The 17,567-nt window shown below is 42.9% G+C and overlaps 3 protein-coding genes across 7 annotated transcripts in view; all 3 read left to right on the plus strand.

Annotated features, from left to right (window-relative positions):
- The first annotated feature begins 4,614 nt into the window (after positions 1-4,614).
- Positions 4,615-5,286, plus strand: LOC118664980 (ribonuclease P protein subunit p14-like). The gene has a single exon (XM_036325756.1). It carries the CDS (start codon positions 4,635-4,637, stop codon positions 5,145-5,147), a length of 513 nt encoding a protein of 170 aa, XP_036181649.1. The 5' UTR covers positions 4,615-4,634; the 3' UTR covers positions 5,148-5,286.
- Positions 5,251-6,941, plus strand: LOC118664981 (hydroxyacyl-thioester dehydratase type 2, mitochondrial-like). Its single transcript, XM_036325757.1, has one exon. It carries the CDS (start codon positions 5,267-5,269, stop codon positions 5,771-5,773), a length of 507 nt encoding a protein of 168 aa, XP_036181650.1. The 5' UTR covers positions 5,251-5,266; the 3' UTR covers positions 5,774-6,941.
- A 438-nt stretch (positions 6,942-7,379) lies between these two features.
- The window catches only part of PATL1 (PAT1 homolog 1, processing body mRNA decay factor), a 34,379-nt gene continuing 24,191 nt past the window's right edge, over positions 7,380-17,567 (plus strand). For 3 of the 5 annotated variants that reach the window (XM_036325752.1, XM_036325754.1, XM_036325753.1), the window contains exons 1-3: positions 7,383-7,601; positions 9,749-9,860; positions 17,163-17,380. In XM_036325752.1, coding sequence (XP_036181645.1) covers positions 7,587-7,601; positions 9,749-9,860; positions 17,163-17,380 — 345 coding nt within the window. In that variant the 5' untranslated portion in view covers positions 7,383-7,586. Of the gene's footprint in view, positions 7,602-9,748; positions 9,861-17,162; positions 17,381-17,567 lie in introns of all 5 variants that reach the window. The other 2 variants (XR_004970481.1, XM_036325755.1) reach the window with 2 other exon arrangements.

Below are 17,567 nucleotides of genomic sequence, written 5' to 3' on the forward strand. Positions count from 1 at the left end.
TATCTCTCATATTGATGTTTCTCTCTGTATGTCTCTCCCCCTCCCTTCCACTCTCTCTAAAAAAAAAATCAATGGAAAAAAAATCCTTGAGGGAGGATTAACAACAAAAGAATCAATAAATTAAAAAAATAAAAATTGGGGTTTTATATGTTTTATAGCCATTTAAATTTTATGGGTTTTTCTAAAATGCTTAAAGAATTTAAAGTCTTTGTATTTTACTTTATTTTTTAAAAAAATATATTTTATTGATTTTTTACAGAGAGGAAGGGAGAGGGATAGAGAGTTAGAAACATCGATGAGAGAGAAACATCAATCAGCTGCCTCCTGCGCACCCCCCCACTGGGGATGTGCCCGCAACCAAGGTACATGCCCTTGACCACAATCGAATCCGGGACCCTTGAGTCCGCAGGCCGACGCTCTATCCACTGAGCCAAATCGGCTACGGCTTTACTTTATTTTTTTAATAAATCTTTATTGTTCAGATTATTACAGTTGTTTCTCTTTTTCCCCCATAGCTCTCCTCCACCCGGTTCCCACCCCAGCCCATGCCCTCCCCACCCCCCGCCACTGTCCTTGTCCATAGGTGTAAGATTTTTGCCCTTCCCCCTGAGAATTGTCAGTCCACTCCCTTTCTATACCTCTGATTCTATTATATTCACCAGTTTATTCTGTTCGTTAGATTTTTTATTCACTTGATTTTTGGATTCACTTGTTGATAGATATGTATTTGTTGTCCCTTTGTTGTTCATAATTTTTATCTTTACCTTTTTCTTCTTCCTCTTCTTAAAGAATACCTTTCAGCATTTCATATAATACTGGTTTGGCGGTGATTAACTCCTTTAGCTTTTTCTTATCTGTGAAGCTCTTTGTCTGACCTTCAATTCTGAATGATAGCTTTGCTGGATAAAGTAATCTTGGTTGCAGGTTCTTGGTATTGATCACTTTGAATATTTCTTGCCACTCCCTTCTGGCCTGCATAGTTTCTGTTGAGAAATCAGTTGACAGTTGTATGGGTACTCCCTTATAGGTAACTAACTGTTTTTCTCTTGCTGCTTTTAAGATTCTCTCTTTGTCTTTTACCCTTGGCATTTTAATTATGATGTGTCTTGGTGTGGTCCTCTTTGGATTCCTCTTGTTTGGGGTTCTCTGCGCTTCCTGGACTTGTAAGTCTATTTCTTTCACCAGGGAAAACTTTTCTGTCATTATTTCTTCAAATAGGTTTTCAATATCTTGCTCTCTCTCTTCTTCTGGCACCCCCTTAATTTGGATGTTGGTACACTTGAAATTGTCCCAGAGGCTCCTTACACTATCTTCATATTTTTGGATTCTTTTTTCTTTTCCAGTTGGGTATTTTTTGCTTCTTCGTATTTCAAATCATTGACTTGATTCTTGGGATCCTCTAGTCTGCTGTTGGATCTCTGTATATTATTCTTTTTAAAAAATATATATTTTTATTGATTTCAGAAAGCAAGGAAGAGGGAGAGAGAGATAGAAACATCCATGATGGGAGAGAATCATGGATTGGCTGCATCCTGCAAGTCCCCCACTGGGGATCGAGCCCACAACCCAGGCATGTGCCCTTGACCGGAATCGAACCTGGGACCTTTCAGTTCACAGGCCGATGCTCTATCCACTGAGCCAAACCGGCTAGGGCTCTGTATATTATTCTTTATTTCAGTCAGTGTATGCTTAATTTCTGATTGGTCCTTTTTCATATCCTTGAGGGTCTCACTAAATTTCTCAGAGGTTTCTAGAAGATTCTTGAGTAACCTTATAACCGTGGTTTTGAACTCTATATCCACTAGTTTGCTTTCCTCCATTTCTGTCATTTGTGACATGTTTCTTTGTCTCCGCATTTTGGCTGCTTCCCTGTGTTGATAGAGTGGCCTTGTGTGGTGGGTTGTCCTATAGGGCCCAGTTGTTCAGTCTCCCCAATTACCTGGGGTGGACACTCTTGGTGCAACGCTTTGTGGGCTGTGTGCACAGTCTTGTTGTAGTTAAGCCTTGACTGCTGTTTGGTATCACTGAGAGGAATTGACCTCTAGGCCAATTGGCTGTGAGGACCAGCTGTATCTACAATGGGAGAACTGCTGTGCTGGAGACACCCTCATGGGGCAGGACTTTCTTCAGTGGGGCTTTGGTGCTCACTGAGTCTGCCCCTTGAGTGTGTCGCTTATGGATGTGAAGAGTTGTAATCTGGTATGGTCTCACACTGATCACTGGGTACACTGACTCTTGGATCTCCAAGGGGGTTCAAAGTCAGCCAGTGCCTGAGGCCACCCAGCAGGCGCTACAGAGACATCTGCAGATTCCTCCTCTTTGCTTGGGGTTTGGAAGTGCCCAGATGAGGCCCAGCTGTGAAGTAATGCAGGCTGCTACTGCGGGGCCTTGGGCCTTCTTTTGGAAGCTTTGGAGCTCTCTGCCCCAGCTGCAGTTTGTTAGGTTTTAGGTAGCAAAAGGACAAGCCGCTGCAAAAGCTGCTGCGCACAGCTTGGGTGGGGTTGTAAATTGGGTGGGGCAGGGTCTCAGGGAATCACCAGGGTGGAGCAAACAGCAATGGCTGCCAGTCAGCCCTGCTCCAGAGAGGTCCCTGGGTCTCTGTGTCCCACGGCCCCATGCAGGAACAATGATCGCTGCGAGCACCTCTGAGAGAAAGCCACTCTCGTGTTCCAGCCTGATGCCAGACAGTCCAGTTTCTCCCTGTATGCGTCTGGGTCCCCAGAGTCTCACTTGAAACTGGAGTTCAGAGCAATCAGGATCTTGTATCTCCCTCCTGATTGAAAAATACAACAGCACACCCAGTTGCCAGCCAGTTTCATGCGTGCCTCTGCACCTCCACACCTCTTACCAGTCTCCATGCGTTTTTTTCTTTCCTTCTAGTTGTAGAACTTCCACTCAGCCAGCTTTCCCATGGTTCTGGATGATATTTGTTTTGTCTTTTAGTTGTAGTTTTGATGTGGTTGTGAGAGGCAGCAAGTACAGGCGTTTACCTATGCTGCCATCTTGATTGTCTCCCTGTATTTTACTTTATATATGTAGAAAATATTTTTAGTTTGTCAATGATTATATTTTTCATTATGAAATTTGGTATCCAAATTTTGCTTTGTGATTTTCATAGCAATTAAATTCTGAAATTTTATCCTGAAATCATAAAAATATTCACCTACATTTTGTTCTTGCTTTATGTGTAAAATTTTACATAAAACTTAACATTCTGGAATTTATTCTGGTGTAAGCTATGCTATAAGGATTTAACTTTTTGCCCCAAATAAGTAATCAATTACTTCAGCATAATTTTTAAATTACATTTCCTTTATCTATTGAATTGAGATGTCACCTTTGTCATATATAAATGAACTTTTATGCTAAGTTGTTTATTGCTTACTCTGTTCTGTAAGTCAATCTGTATATATTCCCATACCAATACCTCCTTATTTACAAGTATTTTATAATCACTTACATCATAATATTAGAATCTATTTTTCCATAAATTTGCCATGATTAAAACAAACAGGCCTTCTTTCAAACAGGCTGTGGTGGTTTTAAAATATGTCCATAAATTCTTTGTTACCCCTTCCTTTATAAAGATCTCCTTATACCCTTCCCTTTGAATATGGACTGTACTTAATAACTTATTTCTAACAAATAGAATGTGGAAGAAGTGATACATATGACTTCTGAATCCCAGTCATAAGAGATATTGTGACCTCACTCTGGGAGAAGCTGCCATGTCCTGAAGACAATCAAGAAACCCTATAGAGCCGAAACCGGTTTGGCTCAGTGGATAGAGCGTCAGCTTGCAGACTGAGGGGTCCTGGGTTCAATTCCGGTCAAGGGCATGTGCCTGGGTTGCGGGCACAACCCCAGTGGGGGATGTGCAGGAGGCAGCTGATCGATGTTTCTCTCTCATCGATGTTTCTAGCTCTCTGTCTCTCTTCCTTCCTCTCTGTAAAAAATCAATAAAATATATTTTAAACAAAACAAAAAAAAAGAAACCCTATAGAGCCCTAGCCTGTTTGGCTTAGTGGATAGAGCATTGGTCCTCAGACTGAAGGGTCTCAGTTCCATTCCAGTCAAGGGCACATACCTTGGTTGCAGGCTTCATCCTGGTCAAGGTGCATCCTAGTCCAGCCAGTACAGGAGGCAACCCATTGATGTGTCTCTCTCACATCAATGTTTCTTTCTCTCTGTCTATCCCTCTCCCTTCCACTCTCTCTAAAAATCAATGGAAAAACATCCTCAGGTGAGGATTAAGAACAATAACAAAAACAGGCAACTGGCAAGATTCAACCAAGGGCTATAGTTTGCCAACCCTTGGTTCATAGGGCACCAATTATTTGAGACTTGAGGTTACCTAGCGCTCCATGCACACTTGCAAACCAATTAATTACCATCTTATCCTTGGCCTGTTCCACTTCTTTAAGGTTCAGGCCCAGCACATGTAAACATTTGCTTTTGTTAAATTGTCACAGGATTAACAGATTGGGTGTTTGGAATCAGACAAACCTCAGTTGCCAGTTTTGCCACTTGCCACTAGGTGGTTTGGGACAAATCACTTAACATCTCTAATCCTCAGATTCCTTATCTATAGAGTACCTACGTCATAGGGTTGGCACAAGGAAAAATTCAGTGAGATGGTCCATCTAAAACACCTAGCAGAGAGGCTCCCGCTCGGTGGCGGAGGTCCCGGCTTGGGAGGTTCTCGCAGTGAACGGGAGTTGGGAGGCGTTGGGCTGGTCCCGGCGAGAGCGGTGCAGTCAGGATTGGAAAAGATGCCAGCCCCAGCTGCCACATATGAGAGGATAGTTTACAAAAATCCCTCTGAGCACCACTACATGAAAATCTGCCTAGAATTTCAAGAACATGGGGTTGGACTGAATGTTACACAGTTCAAACAGCTGCTTATTTCAGCCCTGAAGGACCTATTTGGGGAGGTTGACGCTGCCTTACCCTTGGACATCCTAACCTACGAAGAGGAGACCTTGTCAGCCATATTGAGAATATGTAGCAGTGGTTTTGTCAGATTGTGGAGCTCTTTGACCCTGTTAGGATCCTATAAAGGCAAGAAATGTGCCTTCAGAGTGATTCAGGTTTCTCCATTTCTCCTTGCATTATCTGGTAATAGTAGGGAACTAGTATTGGATTGAATGGTCTTCAATTTCAGAAACATTCCTCTGCTCTCAAAACTATCTTTTGGTGCCAGCATAATGCATGATGACTGAAACAGGCTCAGCCCTGCTGTTGATGGAATTTGAGGGTGCCGAAGATGTTCCCCATAATTTCCAGCCATCGTCTTTGGTGGTGTAGCCTTCGGAGGAGAATCTGCCTGAACCAACCAGTTGTAAGCAGGCAGCATTTTCAGCATATGCACATCCGAGTTGGAGACCGGGCTGAACTCAGCAGAGCCTTCACACAAAGGGATGTGGTTGCCTTCTCAGAACTAACAGGGAATGTTAATCCTTTGCATTTAAATGAAGATTTTGAAGAGCACACCAAATTTGGAAAGACAATTGTGCATGGAGTTTTGATCAATGGACTTATTTCAGCTCTCCTGGGTACCAAAATGCCAGGCCCAGGCTGTGTATTTATTTCCCAGGAAATTCACTTTCCAGCCCCTTTATATGTTGGAGAAGTTGTTGTAGCTTCTGCAGAAGTTCAAAGGCTGAAGCGGTTCATTGCGGTTATTGCTGTGTCATGCTTTGTAAGAGAAAGTGAAAAGACTGTTATGGAAGGCTGCGTTAAAGTTATGGTCCCAGAAGCTTCCAAGCCCTGAAATATGTGTTTAAAGATGCAACTTCATGCATCAGTGTTACTGTTACTGAAGAGCCTCTGAGGAAAACGGATTGCTGCTCTTCAACAAGGAGTGGCCAGCAGACCCAGCAGCCCACAGTGGGGGAGGCAGCAGGTAGCGAGGGGTTCACTTGTCCACTTTCTAATTTGGCCTTATGTTTCATACAGATGAGTCTATTTATCATCTAAGTTTGTAAATTTGAAAAAATATGGGGAAAGTTATTTAGCTCAAGGTTCTAATTTTAGGATTTCAAACCAAGTTAAATTTGCATTTGGATAACACAAACTTACCTATATCTGCATAGAATAAATTTCTCAGTGAATTTATAGCTAGGTAGCATTTAATTTTTGACAGCAATTAGAATAGGAGTTGGGTAATCTTTGAACACCTGTCTTTACCAATAAATATTTAGATACTGTTCTTCAGTAAAAAAATAAAAATAAAAAAATAAAACACCGAGCAGAGAGCCAGGCAAACTTCAATCAGTAGTAGCAGTATTGGCATCATCCTGCCATTGAACCACTACTCTGTAAGGCAAGTATCATTAAAACCAGTTTACAAAGAAATTAAGGCTCAAACTTGTTTACATAGCTTTCCCAAAACTGATAGCCAGTGACACAAAGCACTGATCCACACCCAGAACTTTATTTCCAACAGGCTCTGATTAATCCAACCACACTAACAGGAAAGGAATTTACTGTATGCCACTCCAAGGCGAGCCTGCATTTTAAGACACCCAGATAAAGAGTTGCGAAATGCACAAGAACTCACTCTTCGCGGTGCAAGTTTAGTTGTTGGGGGGAAAGAGAGAATTTCGTGAGATCTAAGGCTGCAAGGGCACGGGAGGTGATATCGGCTGTTACAAACAACCAAGATTTCTGAAACCAGTGTGCGGAGGCTCATAATCTGGATACTCTTTTCGAGCTTTGATCCTCTAAGGAGGTGCTGTCACCCGGCCACGCACTCAGCCTGGCGCTTCTCAGCCTCTATGACCTTGCTGCCCCCGGCGGCGCTGCCCTTTTTGGCTCTCGCGCTCCACGTGCCTGGAGCGCCTGGCGCCTAAAAATATCGCCCTGGTGGAACCTCCCGGAACATGCCTTCGGCTTTTTAAAAACCAGGCGCCATCGCCACTTTGAGACACATAAATAAATCACTGCCCAGACCTGCTGTTAACTCAGCGGGTGATGTGCCGCAGAAAGTGGCGACGGATTCAGCCCCTTCGGATGACATGAATGTTTCCATTTTCTTCCTCCTCCACTTGGCGGGTAGCATATATCATCAGGGCCGCCGAGTAGCCCAAAGACTGTGTTGGGCGTTAGAAAAAATAGCCCAGGAATCTCCCTTTCTTCCAGCTCAGACCAAGCCTGGAACTCTTCAAAGCCATATCCTGTGACAATCACAAGGGTTTTCTCCGCCCCAAGTGATGGAAAACTCGTGACTGTGACCCGAGGGTTGGGCGGGCGCAGAGAAACCGGGGCGGAGCTGCAAGTCGCCAGGCGAGGAAGCCCCCGGCCGGCTGCGCGTGCGCAATCTCACACCACGGGACCTCCTTCCCGCCGCGGAGTGTAGGAAACCGGACGCCAAATCTGTCCCCGCGCAGACGCCGCCCGGCGCAGAACGGAGTGGCCGCCCTCCCTGAGGCGCGCCTGCGCACGTCCTCACGCACGCTCCGGCGTACGGCGGCGGCCGGGGGTCGCGAGCCGGTGGAGGACCCGCGCGCGGAGGAGCCCGGGGAGTCAACTCTTCTTCCCTCCCTTCCCCATTCCCCTCCCCGCTCCCTCCCCCCTCCCCAAGAATGTTCCGCTACGAGGTGAGCTGTGGCGACCGGAAGTGACCCCTCCCTCCCTCCCGCTCCCCTTTTCCTCTCTTATCCCCGGAGCTTCTGTCCCGCGCTTCGGAGGAGGGGGGGGCGGTGGGCGGTGGGACCCCCGGGACTCAGAGGAGCGCGTCGCACCGGGGGTCGTGGGTTTCAACCTAGAGCTGTGTGAGCTGGTTCGGGGGACGGGACTGTCGTATTAGTTGTCAGTGGGTAGAGTTGGCCTCGGTTTTGAGGTGGGGAGGGCCCGTTAAGTGCCTTAACCGGACCACCTGCCAGCCCCAACCCGGGAGGAGCCGCGGAGGGGAGGCGTCGCATCCATGCGGTGGCTCTTCTTGAGGAAGAGTCACCCGGGAAAGCCCGGAGACGTTTCCCGCCCTGGACCTGGAACCACCTTTCGTCCAGTTACACACACCTATACACACAGGAAACCACCGGGTCACTGGGGCCTGGGCTTGCCCTTTGACTGTCCGCGGACTGTTGACTGAAGAGGCCTGGGAGTTGGGAGGGGGCGTGTCCAGCAGAAGTTCCTTTTGGGCGAGTGGAGGGAGACGTGGGTTTGGTGACGGTCCCGGTAATGTAGCAATAGTCGAGAGTCCTGAGCTTGTCACTAATTCATTGTATGACCTTGAGCGACTACTAATCTCTGGCCGTAAAGTCTCCAGGTTTGTAGAAGAAAGGGGCTTGTTTGCATAATCCCTATAAGCCTTTCCGATTGAAAAAACACACAGTGATTTGATTAAGGAGATCTTTGTGATTTGGGAGGAGTGCTGCTGGATGTTGCCTTTAAGGTGGAAGCAATTGCCTACCTGCTTTGTGTACGTTTGTGAGGGCTTCAGATGGGTGAAATGGCCCTTTGGCTTAACCGTACCTTCGGGAACAGTCTAAACCAGAGGTTCTCAACCTTCCTAATGCCCGCGCGACCCTTTAATACAGTTCCTCATGTTGTGGTGACCCCCAATTTCATTGTTACAAATTGAGCATAAAGCATAGTGATTAATCACAAAACAATATGTAATTATATGTGTTTTCCGATGGTCTTAGGCGACCCCTGTGAAAGGGTTGTTCGACCCCCGAAGGGGTCGCGACCCACAGGTTGAGAACCGCTGGTCTAAACCAAGAGGTAGCCAGGCAAGGTATAACACAACCCTGCCTTCCGATTCTGAGTCTTTGAAAATTGTGGATACACGTGACACTTGATAGGAAATGGTTTAAAACCAAACTAACTTTATGAAAACATGGAGGGAGGTGATCAGTGGTGTAGGCAGTTGCCTAAAGAAAAGAAAACTTAGAAAAACCAGTTAAAAACTAAAGTGTAAGGAGGAAATGTTTACAGTACAACCTACCTAAGTTGTTATGGTGATCTCTAGCGTTGTTCAGCAATCCGCAGTGTTTGACTAAATCTCTTCCTCATTTAATCCTCATAACTATGAGGTAGGTGGTATTGCTCCTCTATTATCTCTTAGGAAACTGAAACTTAGAGCCTAACAAAGCCTGTGGCATAATAGGTGCTCAAGAGGTACTTAATGAATTAATTTCAAAAAAATGATTTGCCCAAGTTAGCACCGCTTTTAAGAGCAGAGTCAGAACTTGAACTTGCGATATCACAGCTTTTTGAGAGTTTACTTAATTGTGGTTGAAAATTTCAGCTTTCTGTTTTATCACCAGAGTTTGGGCCAATAGGAAACAGAAAAGGGGAAAGATTGAAAATGAAGAGAAAGCTTTAAAAGAGAATAATAAAATAGTTGAAAAGTTGACATGAATATAGGGAAGGTGAAAGTTTTGTTGAACAATACACTAAAACCCAAAGGGTTCATTTCATTTGTCATTATTCTAACCAGTGATGTAAAGGAAGTTGGCAGACCGTGAGGAAATGCTCTTATTAGATTCCTGATAGAGAAATGGAATGTTTGTGAGGAAAGGTTAAATTAAATAAGGAATGGGAAAGAGAAACTGAAAGAAAAGAAGATACTGAAATTTTCCAATGTTGGGGAAGTTAGGGGGTAGAAAAAAATGCCATCTTTACAAAAAGTCACAATGAAGATATTACACTGATTGGGAAAGTAAGATGAACATTTTTAGAACATTTTACAATGTGGTTATGAACTTCATGAATAGCTAAATCTCCTTTCTCTTTTTAGTCTTTGGAGGATTGTCCTCTGGATGAAGATGAGGATGCATTTCAAGGCCTGGGAGAGGAAGATGAAGAAATTGATCAATTCAATGAGGATACATTTGGGTCAGGTGCAGTTGGTAAGTGATATCTTATATCCTCTTGGTCTCTTGATGGTTTCAGATGTTCTCCTTTATAAGTGCTTGGCCTTAGTAGGAGTAACCTCAGTCACTAATTTAGCAAAATATCCCATTCTTGGTCTTAGAATAGTCTAGGCTTGACCAGAAGCATCTACCCTTCTCCTCTTGACTTCTTTTTGCCTCACTTATAAAACCAGGTGTTCTGTAAGCTCTATTACTTCCAGCTATATGATCTTTTGCTCTAGGTTGACACTATAAGGAATTCAGGTGGTTAGAGAAATAGACATTTTTCCAAAGATTTAAAATAATCCTAGAAGAGGGGAATTTATTTGTGGGACATGTAACTTAAGGAAAATTAGTTGAACTAGGAGAAAACTCAGATTTGGATATGTATGGTTTTAAAATTCAGTTGGTCAGCAGTATATATTACATGACCCTGCTATTGTCTTAATAGTATCTTCAATAAAGTAAAAATCCCTTTATTCAAAGAATATTGGCGATAGAAAGTCTTCATAAGTTAGAAATAAGATGAAATTTTCCCACCCTTGGATATTGATAAATATTCTAGGAGTTGGAAAAAGTTAAAAAGCCAACCTATTCTTAAAGGCCGCAGAGCTGTGGATACTGAGATGGGGAATTTAGAGAGCAAGCTTATATGGTAAAGTTTGAGAATTAGAGATCCTAGAACAGGTTACATTAATAAGTTTAAATTAAACTGAATGTTTAAAAAAATGAAAAGGTAAGGCTCAGTGGAAATATTTTTGCTCTGAGTATTGATATTGAAAATGGCAACAACTGTTTTTTCTGGAATGTGTAAATACTTATGATTTCTTTGGTATCAAGCACTCTGTCTATGCAACAAATATTCAAAGTTAAGTAATAAGAAGAGGAAATTTAACTGTAATGGGTAATCCCAAGATTTTGAATATAAAAAACAAAAAAGAGGTCTTAAAAGTGTAATAATGGTTACTGGTTTCACAGTGACCTAAACAGCTTAAATTTATTAAAGCTTAGACTGAGTAGAATGAATTGTCAAAAATGCAAGAGTATAGTATTATCAACCAGGGTTTACAAAAATGAGTAGAGAGCTCAAAACTGCCACCACTAGGAACAGTAAAACAAGTGTTTAAGGTAGAAGGATAGACTCATTATAGAAGGGAACCAAAGACTTTTTGGATTATAGCCATAGTTTAGGACATGAGATCATCCAAGAAGATGACATAATCTAAGATGCTGTTCTCTCTCCATGGAGATCACAGGCAAAAGCAATAGAATAGAATTACAAAAGCAGGGAACAATTTGAATTGCAAATTGTATTTGGAAGTTAATTTACTAATAACATACAGAATATAATAGAAGCTATAAACATTGTATGCTTGTTTCTATAATTCTTCGTATCTTAATTGTACTGAATCTTAACATTTTTAAGCAAATTCCTCAGTATTAAAATGAAGTTGATGGAGTTGATTTATAGATATTATTTTAAGATGAGGCAGCATAATAATACGTACTCAGTTTTGAACCTGAACAGATGAGGAATAGTCTTGCCTTCTCGTTGACTTCCAGAGCGCTTGGACAGTTTTCTGAGTTCCTCACAAGATGGGGGAAATATTGCCTTAAAAGGATGCTAGAGTTTCAGAACTGTATTTTATATGATGATAGAAAGAAAGAAAAGTTTCTGGGGTTATACCAAAAAGAATAGGTAGTAAAAAACAAAGGCAGGGAAATGAAATAGCATTTGATTAGCCCACTTCATACCCTCAGGCATAAGGGGTGATTAATAAGGATTTCTTGGTTAACAAGTTTATAATAGAGAGAAAAATTTCAAAACACAAGCCCTTTCTATTGAGTATAATATACTTGAATTGTAAAATTAAAATCTTAATGCCTCATAACATCTTGATCTAAATACTGTAAAGATTTCTAAAAGGAAAATTGCTTCCCAAGTCCACCTGTGACTTGCTTACTACATCTCTACAAGAAGATACACAGCTGTTGTACAGAATTTAAACCAGGAGATAAAATGTCAGACCTTTGACATATGTTTTGGTGTGATGGTTTCTAATTCAAGGAGTGGCTTGAATGAAACCTGTTAGTACAGTAGTTAATTTTAAGTCGCTGGCTGCAAATGCTCTCATGTCACCTTTCCTTAAGAAACTAGTCACTGTCTTCCTCATGGAAAAGTGTTTGCATCATCTTAGAGCAGTGGTTCTCAACCTTCCTAATGCCGAGACCCTTTAATACAGTTCCTCATGTTGTGGTGACCCCCAATTTCATTGTTACAAATTGAACATAAGTAAAGCATAGTGATTAATCACAAAAACAATATGTAGTTATATATGTGTTTTCCGATGGTGTAAGGCGACCCCTGTGAAAGGGTTGTTCAATCCCCAAAGGGGTCGCGACCCACAGATTGAGAACCGCTGTCTTAGAGCCATAAATGCACCACAGTAATCTCAATTCAATCTCTAGAAATAAATGCTTAGCACTTAAAAGATGCTTATTATGTGCTAGACACCATTATAAATGTTTTACATATAATCCTCACTGTGTGAGGTAGGTGCTATTATTATACTCATTTTAACAAATGAGAGGAAAGTGACAGAGAGGTTAAGTAACTATAAATGGAATTAGTTTAAACTACCAGTTAAAGCAATCTTTGGGAATCTCCTGTCTCCCATCCTTCCTACTTTTATTGAAAACTACTATAATCTTTAGGAATTGAGATTGCCTTAAATCACCTCTACTTCCTTATCATTTTATTTTTTATTTTAAAATATCCCTGAGACAGACTTCAGGAGAATTATTACAAGTATAAGTTTATGGGAGCAATGAGGAATTTACTAACCCACATGAGGGTATAGGTCAGTGATGGTGAACCTATGACACGCGTGTCAGAGGTGACACGTGAACTCATTTTTTTGGTTGATTTTTCTTTGTTAAATGGCATTTATTTTTTTTATTTTTTTAAAATATATTTTATTGATTTTTTATAGAGAGGAAAGGAGAGGAGATAGAGAGCTAGAAACATCGATGAGAGAGAAACATCGATCAGCTGCCTCCTGCACACTCCCCACTGGGGATGTGCCCGCAACCAAGGTACATGCCCTTGACCGGAATCGAACCCAGGACCCTTGAGTCCGCAGGCCGATGCTCTATCCACTGAACCAAACCAGTTAGGGCGTTAAAAGGCATTTAAATATATAAAATAAATATCAAAAATAAAAGTCTTTACTATGGTTGCAAATATCAAAAAATTTCTATATGTGACACGGCACTAGAGTTAAGTTAGGGTTTTTCAAAATGCTGACACGCCAAGCTCAAAAGGTTCGCCATCACTGGTATAGGTTAATGAGTTAAAGAAAAACAGCTCTCTTTCCCTTTATTTCTCTGTTTTTCTTTTGCCTCCTGTTTATCCTTTTTACCAATGTGGATTGAAGTCCAGCATTGGTATATCTAAGTAACTATGTTTAAGGTCATTTGAAAAAGGTATATAGGGTGAAGTATCTACCCTCTTATAGTAAGGACATTCCATCTCTGACATTGCTTCAGGTGATTTTTCACAAAACCAAGTAACACCTGAAAGGATGATGAGGGTATCTATGGCATAGATTTCTTTGTTTGCATGTTTAAAAAAGCAATTCACAACAGTTATTCTCACAGAATATGGCTGTTTAACCAGAGTTTTTTAAAAATGTTATTAAGGCCCTGGCTAGTGTGGATCAGTGGATAGAGCATTGGCCCTTGGACTGAAAGGTCCTCGGTTCGATTCCAGTCAAGGGCACGCACCTCAGTTGCAGGCTCGATCCCTGGCCCTAGTCAGGGCACATGTGGAAGGCAACCAATCGGTGTGTCTCTCTCACATCAATGTTTCTCTCTCTCTGTCTCTATCCCTCCCTTCCACTCTCTCTACATATCAATGGAAAAATATCCTCGGGTAAGGATTTACCGAAAGAAAAAAAATGTAGTTATTAAGGACAAATAGACTACTCGTTTTTGGTAGGATCTGGTAAAGTTAGTAAAGATAGGTATGGAAACAGTGAATGAAAACAACATAAATTAGAACTTGATTGCATTAGAACCAATCTGTTAACAAATTAACTCCTTAAATTTAGAAAATAAATATAAAAACATTCCTTATTTGGGATTATACTCCTATTTTTTTGGCATAGCTGGGTTAGTAAAATTACAAAGAAAATTTGTCCTTTAAAAACTTTCTTAGTGTACTGTTCCTTGGTAAAGATGACACAAATATTAATGTCACATGCTGGCTGGGCTAAAGTGGATTTTAAAGTACATTTAAATCTACGGCAGTGCCCAAGACTAGACAGTAGTTCTAATCATGCCAGATTATAAATTGGAAGTCCCACTTCCCTCACTTTTTGGACCACTAGTGTTATGTGCTTCTTTGTTATGTAGTAAAAATAGCAAATTTTAAGTGTTTATAATCTGACCCTGAAAGGTACTTACCCTACAGAAATATTTGCTTAAGATATTAAGATATATATAATATTTAGTACAATATTAATCATTGTATTGAGAATTTGCAAATCTAAATTTCCATCAGTAGGGGATAAGTTGAATTAGTTTTAATTTATCAATAGAATTGAATCTTATATAAATACTAGAGGCCCAGTGCACGAATTCGCGCACCAGTGGGGTCCCTCAGCCTGGCCTGTAGGATCAGGCCAAAACCAGCTCTCTGATATCCCCCGAGGGGTCCTGGATTGTGAGAGGGCACAGGTCAGGTCGAGGGACCCCAACGGTGCAGGATCAGGACTGGGGAGGGACGCGGGAGGTTGGCCAGCTGGGGAGGGACTGTGGGAGGGCTCCAGGGCGTGTCTGGCCCATCTCAGTCCTGATCAGCTGGACCCCATCAGCAAGCTAACCTACTGGTATGAGCATCTGCCCCCTGGTGGTCAGTGCACTTCATAGCAACTGGTCAACCAGTCGACTGCCCCCTGGTGGTCAGTGTGTGTCATTGTGAGCAGTTGAGCAGCCTTAGCATATCATTAGCATATTACGCTTTGACTGGTTGAACAGACAACTGGACACTTAAGCATATTAGTTAGGCCTTTATTATATAGGACTAGAGGCCCGGTGCACGAATTTGTGTACATTGAAAGGAAATTAATCAGAAGAAATATTTTAATATCGCTATTTGCCTTTCTCTATAATAGAAGTGTCAACCAAATTCACAATCAACAATGACAGATGGAAACACTTGTGCAATTGGCACCAGCAAGAGCTTTATATATGTAGATAAACTTGCTTAATTAGACCTGCTTTCTGATTTGGCTAAATTTTTCCCAGCCCAGTGAAGCACCCCAACTTCTCTTTCAGGTAATTGTCAGCAACACAGCAGTAAATATCAACACAAAGCAGATTATTATTGTAGATCACGCAGGGAGAACAGAGGGTAAAATATTTAACTGCAACAGTGTTTGACTATATTGTGCACAGTGAGAAAACCTGAAGTCATTTTCAAGGTCCACCATTTCTTACTTCTTTTCAGTTGGGTCAAGTTTCTAACCTTTCTAAATCTCCGTTTTCTGACTAATGAAAAGAAAATAGGATTCCACCAAGTTTCCTATCTACCTACTCCAGGACTTATGTGAGGATCAAATGAGGTGAGGCACGGGAAAATGCTTCACAGGCATTTGGTTAAAGTGTAAAATGTTTCCACCTGGCTATAAAGCAAGTCATATTCCTGGGCTGAAGAAATTCCAAGAAGGCTAGTCACTAGGGAGAGGAAGCCAGGCGTTGCTACATGACATCATTACCTGGTGCCCACAGCTATCATTTCTGGGCTGGGCTAGGCTGTGGGCCTCATTTTGTGCCATGGGGTCTCAGCAGTGTTGGCTGCGACTTGGTGGGCTGTCGCTCCAGGATGGTGATGGGGCCTGTGTCCCACTTGGGTGAAGACGAGTGTTGCTTTGTGGGTGCCAGGTCCATGATGCCGTTTATTGTTAAATGACCTATTGCTAGGGAGAGGAAGCTGGGCGTTGCTACATGTCATCATTACCCAGCACCCACAGCCACCATTTCTGGGCTGGGCTGTGGGCCGTATTTTGCGCCATGGGGTCTTGGCAGCGTTGGCTGCAATTTGGTGGGCTGTCGCTCTGTAGTGGCGGGACCTGTGTCCCACTTGGGGGAAGCTGAGTGTTGCTTTGTGGGCACCAGGTCCATGGTGCAGTTTCTCTGTAAATGGCCAGTGTGTGTCACAGCAGCTCCTGTATTGAGCATCTGCCCCCTGATGGTCAGTGTGCATCATAGTGACCAGTCAGACAGTCGGACACTTAGCATATTAGCCTTTTAAATATATACTAGAGGCCCGTTGCACCAAGAGATTCATGCAATAGGCCTTCCTTCTCCTGGCTGCCAGCACCGGTTTTCCTCCAGCTCCCGGGACCCAGGCCTTCGCTCCGGCCTCACCAGAGAAGCGAAGCCTCTTCAGCCTTCAGTCTTCGCTGCTCTGCGCCTGTGTATGCAAATTAACCGCCATCTTTGTTGGGTTGATTTGCATAGTCATCCTGATTGGCTGGTGGGCATAGCAGAGTGACACCAATTTGCATGTTTCTCTTTTATTAGTGTAGACTAATGGTCTGGTGCACGAAATTCGTGCACAGGGGTGTGTCCCTCAGCCCGGCCTGCACCCTCTCCAATCTGGGACCCTCTCCAATCTGCACCCCTGTGGGATCGGGCCTAAACCGGCAGTTAGACATCCCTCTCGCAATCCGGGACCGCTGGCTCCTAACCACTCACCTGCCTGCCTGATTGCCCCTAACCACTCTGCCTGCTGGCCTGGTCGCTCCCAACTGCCTCCCCCTCCTTCCCCCACTGGCCTGCTCATCCCCAACTGCCCCCCCTGCCATCCTGCTTGTCCCCAACTGCCCACGGGTACCCTCGCAGGTAGTAGGTGCTGATTAGGGAGGAGGACATGATTGTTTTCTGGGACTGTTGCTATGGAAGCTTTGCGCCATGGGTTCTGCAGGACTCTGAGGGGTGGGTTCTGGCCAGCAGCCCTGTAGCGGTGGTTTACCCCCCGGAGGTGCTGGTGGGGGGCAGGGAGTTAAGGGGGCGCTACGGGGGTAGTGAGGCCAAAGGGGGAGTAACTGTCAAACCTTCCCGCTTGGCACCATTCTTTAAATTGTACGTGGCTGTTTCATAGCTATACCTGCTCAGGAAATTTAACTTTCCACCTATCTTCTGGAGTTGGAATTATTTACTTGGTTAACAGAACTTTATAAAACTTTTTAGTTCCAATATGAACTGTATGTCATTTTTATGATTTCCTTATAGATGATGATTGGCAGGAGGCACATGAGCGACTGGCTGAATTGGAAGAGAAACTGCCGGCAGCAGTCAATGAACAAACAGGCAATGGAGAAAGGGATGAGATGGACTTGTTGGGTGACCATGAGGAAAATCTGGCAGAAAGGCTCAGTAAGATGGTGATTGAAAATGAACTAGAAGATCCAGCCATCATGAGGGCAGTGCAGACCAGGCCAGTTTTGCAAGTAAGTTACTCTGGTTTGAGCATAGTAGCAGACTAATAATCAAAGTGAAATATTGAGTTCTTTTTTTTTTTTTAATCTACTATAATGAGAGATTTACATATGCCATGCTGTAGAAAATTGTTAATGTAATTCCTGATAACAATTCTGGAGATGAAGTTGGAGAATGATGTATACTCTGGAGCACTAT

Source organism: Myotis myotis, unplaced genomic scaffold (assembly GCF_014108235.1).
Source record: "Myotis myotis isolate mMyoMyo1 unplaced genomic scaffold, mMyoMyo1.p scaffold_m19_p_10, whole genome shotgun sequence".
NCBI lineage: Eukaryota > Metazoa > Chordata > Mammalia > Chiroptera > Vespertilionidae > Myotis > Myotis myotis.

Excerpts from the sequence above, each read along its gene's own strand:
- LOC118664980 (XM_036325756.1), top strand. The coding sequence starts at position 4,635 with ATGGTCCATCTAAAACACCTAGCAGAGAGGCTCCCGCTCGGTGGCGGA.
- LOC118664981 (XM_036325757.1), top strand. The coding sequence starts at position 5,267 with ATGTTCCCCATAATTTCCAGCCATCGTCTTTGGTGGTGTAGCCTTCGG.